The sequence below is a fragment of the Crocuta crocuta genome, unplaced genomic scaffold, assembly GCF_008692635.1.
Source record: "Crocuta crocuta isolate KB4526 unplaced genomic scaffold, BGI_CrCroc_1.0 scaffold126, whole genome shotgun sequence".
Classification (NCBI taxonomy): Eukaryota; Metazoa; Chordata; class Mammalia; order Carnivora; family Hyaenidae; genus Crocuta; species Crocuta crocuta.
This window is the reverse complement of record NW_027531000.1, coordinates 3,808,997-3,823,370: the sequence shown is the minus strand read 5'-3', so window position 1 is coordinate 3,823,370 and position 14,374 is coordinate 3,808,997. Positions and strand designations below refer to the sequence as shown.

The window sequence follows — 14,374 nt, the reverse complement described above, 5'->3', positions numbered from 1 at the left end:
GGGAAAAGAAACTTGGGGGCGACTGGAAAACACATTTGAAAATGTGGAAAATTAATTCACTTTGCAGTGAATCACTTCAACAGCTTCAAGCACCAACACTGCCAAAAATAACAAAAAGGGGGAAAAAGTGGAAAAGGAAGCTTAGGCACTCCAAACCTAATCAAATGATCCAGTGGAACTTCTGAAAAAAAAAAAGGTTCACTCAAACAAGCAAACTGAACATTTCTAAAAACAAACAGAAAGCGATCTAGCCATTGATGAATAAGAAACCAAGACTCAATATTCTATCAAGCGCACCTCTCTTTTTTCAAAATCTGCTACACAACAACCCGTGAACTAAGTTAGTTTCGTCAGTGTTTGCATTACCTTCTTGAAGACAGGCATGGGGTCAATTCCACGCTCTCCTTTTCCCAGGTAGAGAAAATAGTGCTTGGGGAAACCACCGCAGTATTTTCAAGGTGTCCCATCTGAGCTCACAGACGGACCGGGAGTCAGTCTGAATTCCCAACACAAATGCCAACTATTAGCTTTTACTCAGGTCAGAATCAAAGGTAGAAGAAAACCACCCAGAACTTGACCTACCAAACAACCTACAGAAGAGAGGTGAAAACACTCACCAGGGCCTCCGCGGCCCTTTGGCTGAACATTGAGTCCGCTGAACCGTCTCAGAAAGGAGATTATGACAAAGAAAATGTGATTGCAACTGCTCTGCCACACGCTTACATGCACCTTCTCTCAACACTAGGAAGGCTAAATTAGAGATAGAGTGATAATTAATAGGATCCTTGGCAGCAGGAACCAGCTTCTTTAGCAAACCAGTAATTGCTGCCTAGTTAAAATGACAGGGGATTGAGCCAGGAAGGAGGGAGGTGCTAAATGATGGGAATCATAAAAGGTAAAACAGACTTTACATCAACAGGTTCCTTGGCTCCCATTCAAAACTACCTCCTTATCCCCCGATTCAGTTAATGAGCATAGCAATTACATTCAAAATTCTACATAGGAGGACCAGAGATCAATAATCCTTCCAAAAATATCGCCACAAATGCAAGGAAATCTCATGAGAACAGATCTCCCCTCTATACACTCCACACATTCCCCAACCACAGAAATGGCCTCTCTGCCTAATGTGATCACGAAAATAATTATCCATTGGTAAAAGGTATCATCCTAGAGAAAAAAAAAAATGTTTACCGTCATTTTTTTTTAACTTGGACATCCTTTGAAAACATCCAGTCTTCAGAAGATCTTATTGGTGGCCAAAGACAGAGTTTAGTCCCTCTATTCTGACATTAAAGTAATTTCCTTGTTTACAGCCACTCCAGGAAAGAAAAGGTATATAGATCAGAAGTTGTTTACTGGAATGACTGAAGACTGCCGGCAAGGTAAAGGAGAGTTAGCACACAGTGTCTCTGGTTTAAACCTCCAACTCCAGGCAATAAGACATCACATGAACCTGTTAAAAGGACTGCCACTCATCCAGGCAATATGCCATCAGAAAAGACCAGTACCTACTACACACTCCCCAGCAAGAAGCAAGCCAGCATACCTCTAACATCTTTAGATGCCCAGAGACCTGGAGAGATGAGGATTCAATCTTCTGCCTCAGGGAGATGTCTACAGAGATAAACCAGGACAGCAGGCACATTGCTTCACAATGACTAATGCTGACCAAAACTCTTCATAAAATCAACTCCACAGGTAAAGAAACACCTTGTTCGCTCAAGAAGGCCCTGNTAAAAAAAAAAAAAAAAAAAAAAAAAAAAAAAAGAAGGCATCATTACATAGCTAAGGGCTTTTCAACAAGAGGCCCCAGAGGAATACCTATGGTAAATATCTCATGGCCATCTCCAACATTTCTTGGGATAGTTAGTTAAAGATGCATGTGAGGAAGTAAATCGAGAGCAGAAACACTGGAAATTCAGATGGCCTCTTTTTCCAGTACATCAGAGAATCAAGTGCTTTTTTTCCTATAGTTGATTTTTCTACTCTCCCACGAATACGGAGCAAGAATGTTTTTATGTTCGTTCTGTGGATCTCTAGCCCATCGCTGATGGAACCCACCAAATACATAGCTCACCATTAAAGCCACCAACTAATATTTTTATAACTTCTTCCTCTCTATTAGATCATTATATCTTTTCATTGAACATATTTAACTCAATACTTTGCAGTGACTAATGCTCCTAACTAACACCCACATGTCAAGGCAGAAGTTATGTTCATTACACAACATTATGATGTTTCAAGACCTTTGGCATTCAAAGATAAACAGTCCAGAATGGAATAAACTAGCTACAACTTTATGAAGACACACAGGAAAAGCAATTAACCAGTCAGATTGAGGAGGGAGGGAGAGATAAGGAAAGAAAGATAAGTGAAAAACATCAAGATGTTAGGAGCTCCATGTTCTGCGGCAGACCTTAAGGATGGGTAGGTAGACAAGACTTTTTGATGTCATCGGCAAGGAAAATCTGAAGATCTTGGATGAGGAATGAGGAACACCTACAACTTACATACCATATCCTTGTGAATAATTAAGCGTCCACCATCCCACATTTTGCTACCGTTCTTGGAGTCCTCACAGCCTAACACCTTTCTTTCTTTAGAAACAGCTTTGAAAACAAAGGACTATCTTTAATAGATAGACCTCTTTATCTTGGATTCAGATGTTCAACCGCACCCAGAGTCTCTTGTCTTTGCTTCATCAGAAACCTAGTCTTCTTTCTATTCCAAAATCAACATGAGTTGTCACCCAGATCACTTCCTACCCTGCCCCCCTCTCTGCACCCCAATATACGCAGTAACTACCGCAGTATGGCAGTCAGAGAGGTTGAGCTTTGAAGTCAGACAATCCTTAGTTTAAGTCTTAGTTCCACCCTTACTTGAATGGCTTTAGGCAAGTGACTGAAGATGGCCAAGCTTAGTTTGTTCATCTATAAAATGGGATCCTACCTACCTCATATTAGAATTAAATTATACAAGGCATTTTAAATGTTTAACACAGCACCTGGTAGATAGGAGGTGCCTTAATATGTTTGTAATTCAACTAGTGCTGAACTATTCATTCCTTCTCTCTCAGCTTCTTGCCTTTTCTAACACAGGATAAATCTGGGGGAAAAAATTGAGATAGGTACCTTCCTGATACCAGGAGTTACACAGACACACACATTCACACATGTGCACACACATACAAACTAAATAAGCTATTCTTTTTATACTATACATAAGTACAGTAGGAAGATGTACAAGGTGGGCAACATATGAAAGGTAAAACTTAAATCCCAGTGAGTTTGTTTCCTCAAAGCATATGAGATTAAAGAACCAATGTAGTAAGGGCTTTAAAAATGCAATGATAGTAACACCAGATGTTATTATCATTGCTGTTTGGGTTTCTTTGCGGTTGTTAAATTACGTGGTCTGTCTCCTAGGCAACCTGAACCTACTGGACCCACTGAAAACAATTCTTTTCTTCTCTCTGTTCTTTAAAGAATTTCAAGCACTCCCAACAAGTACTCAGGTAATGTCTGTACCAATAACTATGCTGATCTTACAATATGCTAATGTGCAATACACTGAGAAGTCAAACTTATCACCATTATCTTCTAGGCCATGAGCAGGATGAGCCCAGTTTCTTCAAAAACTGTCTCCACCAGAATTTCTACGTCATCAACAGTGGCCCCTGTAATATCTCTGTGCTCTTTTTCCAGGTCTTCACTCTCACACTCCACTTCCTAAAGAATGGCAGAAATATATCAAAATAAAAAGTAACATATCTGGGGCACCTGGGTGGCTCAGTTGGTTAAGCGTCCAAATTCGGCTCAGGTCATGATCTCACGGTTCGTGGGTTCGAGCCCCGTGCCGGGCTCTGTGCTGACAGCTAGCTCAGAGCCTGGAGGCTGCTTCAGATTCTGTGTCTCCCTCTCTCTCTGACCCTCCCCTGCTCACACTGTCTCTCTCTCTCTCTCTCAGAAATAAATAAAACATTAAAAAAAAAAAAGTAACATATCTGAACAGTCCCACTCAACTTTAAAAATGTGGAAGTAATGGGCCATTTTTATCAGCAAATAAACATAAAAATTGAAGATCAGGTGCTTAGAAAAGTTTCCCTGATGAGGTTTCACGTAGAACCCACGACAACACTGGAGCAAAACAGCGTTTGATAATGTTTTCCCAAGTGAGCATGTTTTTAAGCTCATGGAAAGAGTTGCTAGAGAAAGACCCAAAAAACAAATTTTTAATACAGTCAACCCTCATCGTGTATGAATTCGCTATTTGTAAATTCACCTACTCGCTAAAGGCCAGCACTGAAGTGTTATCTGTTACTCTACATAAGAAGGCTGTGGTGTGGCTTACCCAGAAAACATAGGTATTGGATAAGGTTCAATCAAGCATGAATTACAATGGCGTTGGCCTTGAGTTCAATATTAATGAATCAATTACATTAAATAAAGTGTCTTTAAACAGAAACACACATTAAACAAGGTTATGGATCAATCAGGTGACAAAAACATGACCAGAGGCTTCTCGGAATTGAACTGTGCCCTAAATGAATGGCTTTGTGGAACGCAACTATCACAAATAACAACAGACTGTGCATTTATTTCATCTCTGAGAACTCATAGTAGTGACAACACTGATGGCCACTACTAGCCTAATTAGGTGTTTACATAAACCGGGCGTGTTACACACTATCTTCTATAATCTTTACAGCTCTACCAAGAAGGAACACAACTACCTCCATATTTTAGGAAAGAAAAATGAGCCTCAGAAAAACTTAAGGGCCCACAACTAATAAGAAAAAAAGTCAAAATAATTTCTTACACATTTTCTTCAAAGAGATTAACAGACTTTCCAAAAGTTACTGACCCCTTCTTGCATATCAGAAACACTTCATCCATTTTGGTCATTTTTATTCAGCAATTATTTATTGGGCTCTTGCTATCTTGGATTCTGAAGACGCTCAACAAACAAATTCCCCATTCTCACTTGGCCTCTTTCAAGTAAGAATTGACAGACAATAAAATCAATAGTACCTACCCACCTAGTTATTGGCAGAAGATGCTTGATTTCTTAAAATACTCATTATCTGGGACACCTGGGTGGCTCAGTGGGTTAAGCATCTGACTTCAGCTCAGGTCATGATCTCACAGCTTGTGGGTTCAAGCCCCGCGTCGGACTCTGTGCTGACAGCTCAGAGCCTGGAGCCATCTTCAGATTCTGTGTGTGTCTCTCTCTACCCCTCCCCTGCTCACGCTCTGTCTCCTTCTCTCAAAAATAAATAAGGGGTACCTGGGTGGCTGAGTCGGTTGAGCGTCCGACTTCAGCTCAGGTCATGATCTCGCTTGTGGGTTCAAGCCCCGCGTCAGGCTCTGTGCTGATGGCTCAGAGCCTGGAGCCTGTTTCAGATTCTGTGTCTCCTTCTCTCTCTGCCCCTCCCCTGCTCGCACTCTCTCTCTCAAAATAAATAAACATCTTTAAAAATTTATTTAAAAAATAACATTTAAAAAAATAAAATTAAATACTCATTATCTTTTAAATAAGAGCTTTAAATGAAGTGACAGCTGAAGGCTGTCCTCAGTACATTTATTTCAGAGGGCAATTGATGTGACCACCAAGTGGGCTCTTTTCCCACTCTCAGAAAGAGTACCCCTAGCCTATGATGCTTGATCTGGGTTGCATACCATCCTTTGGTGGCCATTCATTTGCCAAAAATGACAAAGGTGTATGCTCAACATTATCTCCCGACTCCACAGTGGGAGACAAATATTTACTGAATATCATTTTACCTCATAGGGCAAGGAACATCGGCCCAAGGATCTTGCCAATCATTCCCAAACCAGAACTCTGAGAAAATAAGGGTAAGCTGTCAGATATCTTAACAGCCACCTATTTAGATGCTCAAGAAATAAATCTACTCTGAAAACTTCCAAAACTGCCTTGTCCATCACCAACGGCTGGCTCTTCCCCTAGTTATGGGTGTGCTAACTCTCAACTCCACTCTACGCAGCTGATTCATCCTGCTCTCTCACAACAATGCAGAGCTCAGAATGCCATAAGACTGTCCACATCCTTCTCAGACTTCATTCTCCCCTGTGTTTGTTACTTCTCACAGCACACTGGCTCTACCCGAAAGTACCTTTACGGATTTTTGCTTCCACGTGTGTGTGCATGTGTGTGTGTCTGTGTGTGTGTGTGTGTGTGTGTGTTTCACTCATAGGGAAAGAGGAAAACTGTCATTTTTGGTGTTTCTTTATAAAACTCAAGACAGGAATTGTTTAAGCAAGAGTGAAGTTTCGATTAGTCATGATAATACCAAAGAAAAGATGCAAATACTCTGAAAAACAATGCCTTGAGAATCCAGTGTGTGTCAGTATGAATGTGTGTATGGATCTTACAAAACATGTCTCCCATCAATTGGTAATCAAATTAGTTCCATTCCTCTGCACACAACAGCTGATAGCTGGGGCAAGTGCTCTGGCAGATTCCTGGGAGAAAAAGGAGTGTTAGTACATGTCTGAAGACTTGCTGCATATATCCCCAATATCTGAAAATTGACTATATGGTTAAGGGTCTTTAAGCTTTGGAGAATCAAATTATTTATTTACTTAACAGTGACAAAACAATGGTAGCGTCAAAGCCCCTGCACAGATTAACCACTTCTTTGATTCATATGTAAACCCCTAAATTCTAACGGCAGGGACCAGCAATAGCACATGGGTGCGTGACAGACGGAGACAGACATAACGGTGATGCAGCAGGAATGGTAGAGCAATCGGGTGCCAGCAGACAGCCAGCACCTATTACACCCTTCCTATAGAGAATCCTCTCGTTACCTCACTGAATCTTCACAGCGATCTGATGAGGTAGGTGACCTCCTTATCCATGTAACATGTCAAAGCTGTAACAATGAAGGCATCCACTTATGTCTGCAATATCATGCAAATGTTTTTCCTAAGACAGTGGTCACTACTGGGGCTAACCCCCCTTTCTGCTTTCTAGTGACCAGTTTGACCATAGGTTTTGGGGAGAAAGTTTCTGAGGTTCAAGAAAAGCAAACTATCTTGTAGTGATCATTCCACAACGAATACATACAGCAAAACATCAAGATGTACACCTTAAATATATATAACTCTTATTTGTTAATTACACCTTAATAAAGGTAGAAAAAATAAGACAATTGAGATATCAAACTGATGTTGGTACAACATTTAAGTTTTATCACAGGATCGGTTTAACCAGTAGATGGAAATCCACTTGGTTACCTGAAATGGCCCATAAAAATCAGAGGGACTTTAGCAATCAAGTCTTCCGAAAATTCGGAATAAAGGGTAAAAAGCAAGCATAAATTAAAGTTTCTCTGATAAATAAATAAAACTGAGGTTCTAGCTCAAAAATAGCTATACATTGCTATAAGGAATGAAAAAATAGGATTTTGAGGTTCAAGAATGCAGGGTATTATGGCTTATACTGGATAAAGACAATGATATAAAGAGACTGCCAAGTTAAATGTGAAAAGATGAAGCAGGCACTCACTAGAGGCAAAGTTGAAACATGACAGTTAGGAACGACAGATAGCCACGTGCAAAGAGCAATGATGCAGACCAGCTGCTATACTGTTCTGTTTTTGTGACACCTCAATTAGTGCATCTTATTATTTATTCTTCCACCTCGCTACAGTCAGTAATTATGATGAAAGGAAACATGTTGATAAAGGCAAAGATTGTTCTGGCAACAAAAGGAACACCTTCCCTATAAACAGCAGGCGCCATCTTTGAAAACCTCTCTGCTAGGGTGCCTACAGTTCCCCGCTACTTGACCTGTATCAATTCTCAAAGATCCTGATGCTGATTCTCCAGTTTAGGGATCATTGAGGCCTCCCCTTCTCTTCTTTGGACGCTCTTCTTTTCCTACCTACTAAAAAGGCATTTCAAGTCAAAACCTTTATTGATGCACAGATACAAAGGGAACCAAAATGTGGGAACAAGATATTAAGCAGCAAGAGCCAGGCTTTGGGCTGAACACTTTACCCACCTATTTCTTTTAATTCAAACAACTACCCTATAGCCTAGATCATATTATTATCCATGAGCCCCATTTAGCCATCTATTGAAACAGAGCTATAAGAAAAATTTGCTCAACAATAAAAAAGCTAATAGATGGTCGAATTGGAATTTAACTTAAAAATCTGTCTTATTCTGGAAGTTAAACCCAGAACTTCAGACTTTTTAGACAGGTTCTGGCTTTTAACCAGTTTACAAAAAGAGATGAGGGTCTTTTCTCTGGTAAAGGTCAGCATGCAGAGGAAAAAAAGGGGAGGGGAGGAAGGAAAGAAGAAAGAAAGAAAAAGAAAGGAAGGAAGGAAGGGAGGGAGGGAGGGAGAAAATGCTTGGGTCTAAGTGGATAGGGGTAGGTTGAGTTTCCTGCTAAGGTAAGGAGTCTGGAAATGTTCTATAGGCTCTATTTGTCTGACACAACCTTGGCCTTGCCCTTCCCTGTTACAGTCGATACCTCTCCATCAGAGAAGTGAATGGCCAGGTGAAATTCAGAACAAGGGGAACAACTCTGTGAAGTCAGAACACCCCTACTGTGACAAGACACAGGCTGGCGGGTCCCAGCCATTCCGTCCCTCTGTTTTGGAAGCTCCTACACTCTGCAAACTGTCTGGAATTCATTAAGATGGGAAAACAGGCTGAAGGCCGTATTTCAAATTTTATTCAGCAGAAGTTTTGTGAAAAACATTTTGGTCATGTGAGCATACTCAAAATCATCATCACCCCTGTTTCTCAACCAAAACTTTCAGTCAAGTGACTGCAGCAGGATTCAAGCTTCACACTCTTGAGTCTAGACTGCAACGCTCTTTTGAGATGTGGGCCAGGGCTCCTGACGGCAATAAAGCTAGGTTAACTCCAAGTCACCGGGAGATCACATTTAGAGAACCAAGAATCCTACCTGTTTTCACTAATGTAGATCTGAAAGCTAACTTCCTAGAAGGCAAAGTTTTTGGTTTTTGATCAGTGAGGAATTACTGTCAGGGATCACCTCTAGCCTGACCATAGCAAGCAGCACCCCATTTTTCACTAAGTGTATTCTAACCCAGGAAATATTTCATTCCAAAACAGAAATATGGGAATAACTCAATATGGAGACAAAGGATATATGGTGAAAGCACTGGGGTAGTGTTTCTCAAACATGAATGAGTATCACCAACTGTGGGGGGGGGCGGGGGGCGGTGGTTAAGACACAGATTCCTGGGACCAACCACCAATTTCTGATTCAGTAGGTCTGCGGTAGAATCTAAGAATCCGCATCTCTAACAAGCCCGAGGGCCATGTTTTGAAAACCACTGCACTGAGGTGGTAGTGGTGGTGGACGTGGTGCCTTGTAGGGAGGTGGGGTGGTGATTTGGCTCAATGAATGTGGAACAGGAAGCCGTGCATAAAGGTGGAGTTCAGATAATGCACAAGCTGGGACAGTCTCCATGCAGGTGGAGAAACCCAAACTAACTATATTTACTTTGAAAAGGAATTTATTGATTAAGTAACAGAAGACTCCAAGGATGGGCTTAACTAGGCCTACCAAAGATAGGCCCAACTTGATCCTGAGGTGACAACACGCCTACCAGGGAGATGGCAATGATGGCTGGCCATCCACCAAAAATGTATGCTCCTTTCTAGCACAGAGGTGTTGCTGTCCAGCTGGGGTCTGTATTTCCCAGATCCCACCCCTGCAAGCAGAAAAAGACAGGAGTCTGGTCCTCGCCAACAGAATTTGAGCAAAAGTGATACCTGTCATTTGCGGACCTTAGTTATGCCTTCTTTTCCTTTCTACCACGAGACATAAAAGACTCCAGGGTCCTAGGCAGTGGGAGAACCAGAAGATGGAAGGAGACTAAATACTTGGTTTGCCATGTGGAAGAAAGCCGCCGCCAAATAGGAACTATTACACATACAACTACTGCCCACCACTTTACCACAGCATCTAACATTAACCTAATTTATTTTTTTATTTTTTTCACATAGACATAGAGAGAGAGAGCGCGCGCACGCGCACATGAGTGGGGGAGGAGGCAGAAGGAAGGAATCTTTTTTTTTAATGTTTTATTTATTTTTGAGAGAGAGAGAATGCACATGATCAGGGGAAGGGCAGAGAGAGAGACACACACACAGAATCCGAAGCAGGCTCCAGGCTCCAACATCAGCACAGAGCCCAATGCAAGGCCTGAACCCATGAACTATGAGATCACGACCAGAGCTGAAGTCTGACATTTAACGGACTGAGCCACCCAGGTGCCCCGAGAGAGAGAGACTCTTAAGCAAGCTCTACATTCAGTGCAGAGCCCAACTTGGGGCTTGATCCCATGACTCTGGGATCACGACCTGAGCTCAAATCAAGAGCCAGATGCTCAACCAACTGATCCACCCAGGTATCTCAAAGTTAACCTAATTTAAAAACTTGTTTTTTCTGTCTACAAGGTATGGCTTCATTCTAAACCTCGACATCCTCCCAAATTCAAGATCAATGAAAATAAAGGGAGAGTCTCTTTTTGTTAGCACCCTAGCAAAATCCTGGGATTCATTTCACATGCACCTCCCCAAAACCGGTTTCCTAGATAAAGAAATGTGGCCGGGCCTGTGGCAAATTCTCCACTCCCGGAGCCACGAAACTGAAGTATGGGCTGAGCATGTGGGAAGGGGTTGTTGCAAGAATTTGGAAAGGAGATTATGGGTAGGCAGAGTAAATGTCCCCTAGGAGCAACACATAAAGAAAGGGAAGCTGGCTGTCAGTGAAAAGTGATTAGAAAAATGTCATGTATATCAACCCCATCGTGAGAAGGAGGTGTCCACTAGACCAGCAGATACGACTGACGCCAGTCAGTACCAATGACTCCAATAACAAACCCCAATTAATTGTCCTTGCCATTCAGCCTCCTGTTGTTAAACCACGGCTGTCAGGGATTATGATGCCTTGACCAAGCAAGTGCCATCAAACCTTCTTGCTCGTTTCTGAATGAACAAAGATTTAAAGCTACCATACCTCATCAGTATCATGAAAGCTGCATTCCATGATCCCACCATTCAGCACATGCACACACAGCATTTACTTAGATAAAACATCATTAGTGTTTACCTACCTACAGATGAGTGGACAAATGACCTTGTAAGTGATGCAAGGTATGGTTCCATGAAGTCTGCACACCAATTGTCCAATACATGAGCCAGTGCCAATCTCTCAAGTGACTTTCTGGGCATGCTTCCTTGAAGCAAATGGACAAGCTTTTATTTGGAAAGGCACCAGGAATCACGCAAGTTGCTTATATTTTTAGGGACGGTTTTACAAAGCTACCGCAAGCTCTTCCTTTAGAAATAAATAAATGGAATTTTCAAGAAGGCCTGGCTGGTGGTGTCATCCTCTTCTCTTGAGAGAAAATGACCCCACCTGGCCAATACTATTTTAATGTTTATTCATAGCTATTCTGCGCCAAAAACATACATTAGTTTGCAAAGGCTTCTGCTGGCGAAGGTGCCAATATTCTAAAATTCGGTGGCGTTGTTATGCGGGCTCAGTAATACAATAAAGCAAAGCTAACCCTGAAATAGTACCTTTCCATCTTTTATTGAAAAACTTCAAGTGCTGAAAAATAAAGTAAAGCTGTACCCAGTTCTTTTGATGGGGCAGGGATTGTTACAATATCTGTGGGTCTGTTCACAGACTCAATTTTAGAGTGCTATGTCCGGCTGCTTGGGACAGATGCGTGCAAGATGATCGGCGCGGCCGTCTCTCATTGAGGTCCTCTGGTAGACTGTAGCAGGGCTGGGCTAGGTTCCAAGTTAATCGGGAAGATCGTCTTTACTTTTCCTTCCACCAAGTTTCAAATCTCCAGTTATAAAAATAAAAGGCATGTTCTGAAAAATATACTTCTTGAAACCAGTTAGTATCTAGGAACGTGTTACAATAAAGTACCAAAGTCAACACAGCAGTCCTATCTGTCAGTCCATAAGTTCATATGTAATATCAGCCCGCAGGATAAATGAATCCTCCCTGCTTCGAATCTTCTTCTCACTAAAGTAAGTTAAGCTTCCTAGAAGGAAAACATGTTCTACAAAAATAAGTTATGTACTCCCAACAGTGGCAACGACCACTTTTCCCGTTCTGCCCTTGATCACATAGGAAAACAGACAAATGCATGTGAATGATTCAGCAAGTTATCCCACTTTGAGGAAGGCGTGGGGGTGAAGAGAGTGAAGGCCACACATGCCTGCTTGAAGTTGCTCAACAACCCACAATTTTCTTGGAGAAGAACCGGACTCTAGCAGTGTACTCCACAAACCTGTAAGTCGTTGCATCTGGATTTAAAATCTGTGTTCTCACATGACCCAGGATTTTCCCTTTTAAGAGTCACCACTCCATGGGTACTTGAATCAAAGAACACAGCTACTGGAATTCGAAAGCTTTGAAGATTTTTGTTTTAGGTTGTTGAATTAAAAACACGCTATTGCCTGTAGATGTCAACATTCACAAAAGCTTGAGGTGCTGTGTGGGAGGAGAGGCTTCTTCCTGGGTTTCCATTTCTGCACCACTGCTGATATTTTCACATCAGTGTGGACAGGAAGTGTGATCTGGGGGGTCGAAACACGGGACTGCGAGTCAGGATTTCCAGACTTTGTGGTGTGCGTGGTGTGCGTGTGGTGTGTGTTTGTGGTGTGCGTGTGTATTTTCTTCACTGTATCTTAAGCTCTACATTTTAATCCGAGGGCCCTTGGACTTCTCCTTCATGACAAAAATTAATTCAAAACCCAGCCAGAAACTATTCCTAGGTGAGGCATACAGAAGGCATGGTCAAACATGAATAATCCCAATGCAACAACAGCGAGAAGAGCAAGGGGGGGCAGCTCAAGTAGATGATCCTGGAGGGAAATAAAGGATAATAAAAATAACAAGACCCATCTCCACTTTCAGTCCAAGGGTAGGTTTATAAAGACAAGCATAAATCTCTGACTCACTCAACATTAGGAAAACACTTAAAGCCAAGTTATAAACAGTTACAGGGAAGATTAATGTCTGTATTTTTCTCCAGGATCCAATTTATGACCTTAAACTCGTCCTATGCATCTCCCTGAGCACCAATAAGGTAAAGCCTAATGTTAGCTGCTTTATAGGCAATACTTATTATCTTCACAGCAGCCTTATGAGGTAGCTATTGCCCCATTTCACAAAAGAAGGAACTGAGATTCAAAGAAGTTGGGCAATTTGTCCAAAGTCATACAGCTAGAGAGTGGAAGCACCAAGATTTGCACGCTTATTTCAGACATTCGGGCCTTGCCTCAAAATCACCTCCTCCATGAGGTCATTCCTGATATCAGACCCAATCTGAAAAAGCCCCTGTGTTTCCCAATCACACTATATCAATTGCACCCTCTTTAGCAACAAAAATTATATTGTGCATTTATCTGGTACGTTATTAACTGCGTTCCCATCTCCAACATGGGTGCCCCACGGTAGCAGGACCCTTGCCTGCCTGGTTCTACCTTTGATTCCCTCTGGCCAGCACAGAGCCTGACATACCAGAGGTGCTTAATAAATAACTGCTGTGAGAAAGGAGCAAAAGTGGGGAGGGAAGGGAAAAAGAAAAAACAAATAAATCCAGGGCCTTCTGACCCAAAGTTCTATTGCCCCTGCTACAAGGGGCCGAGGGATGTTTTTTGTTTGTTTGTTTGTTTGTTTTTGTTTTTATTTCTAGGAGAGAGAGAGACAGCGTGAGCAGGGGAGGGTCAGAGAGAGAGGGAGACACAGACTCCGAAATAGGCTCCAGGCTCTGAGCTGGCAGTCAGCACAAAGCCCGATGCGGGGCCCGAACCCACGAACCGCGAGATCATGACCTAAGCGAAAGTCGGACGCTTAACCAACTAAGCCACCGGCGCCCTAGACCGAGGGATGTTTTAGATGCACCTTCCCTCATGATTCTGAGGTACCATCTACTTCCCTATAGGTTTTTCTCTCAGCTTTACTCCACCCCTCCCCCTGGCTCAACTTTCGACTCTGGTGGAAAAGAGCCAATGGGTTACCATCGGCAACACATTCCTGGAGGGGGTCCATGGCTTGAGAACCCTGGGAATTTGGGCGCTTGAGTACAAAAACCCCATGGTTCCAAATCTCAAGACAGATGCCTCATGTGGACACCACAAAGGTGTACTCTGTCTCTGGGGCATGCACAGAAGGCCACAGGAGGGAACGATAACGAAGACGTAAGGGAGCCAGGTTTAAGAATCAATTGAGGGGCGCCTGGATGGCTTAGTCGGTTAAGCGTCCGACTTTCGCTTAGGTCATGATCTCGCGGTTCGTGGGTTTGAGCCCCGTGTCAGGCTCTGTGCTG

General features: G+C 42.4%; 1 protein-coding gene across 11 annotated transcripts in view; it reads right to left on the bottom strand.

Moving 5' to 3' along the window:
- MITF (melanocyte inducing transcription factor) overlaps positions 1 to 14,374 on the bottom strand; it is a 231,491-nt gene that overhangs the window by 202,945 nt on the left and 14,172 nt on the right. For 2 of the 11 annotated variants that reach the window (XM_077770622.1, XM_077770623.1), the window contains exons 1-2: positions 1,195 to 1,431; positions 367 to 496 (exon numbers count right to left, since the gene is read on the bottom strand). The exons of 4 other annotated variants lie outside the window; for them this stretch is intronic. In XM_077770622.1, the coding sequence (XP_077626748.1) occupies positions 367 to 467 (101 nt within the window). In that variant the 5' untranslated portion in view covers positions 468 to 496; positions 1,195 to 1,431. Of the gene's footprint in view, positions 1 to 366; positions 497 to 617; positions 636 to 1,194; positions 1,432 to 1,549; positions 1,571 to 11,134; positions 11,153 to 14,374 lie in introns of those variants that run through there. 5 more of the 11 variants (XM_077770629.1, XM_077770636.1, XM_077770633.1 and 2 more) reach the window with 5 other exon arrangements.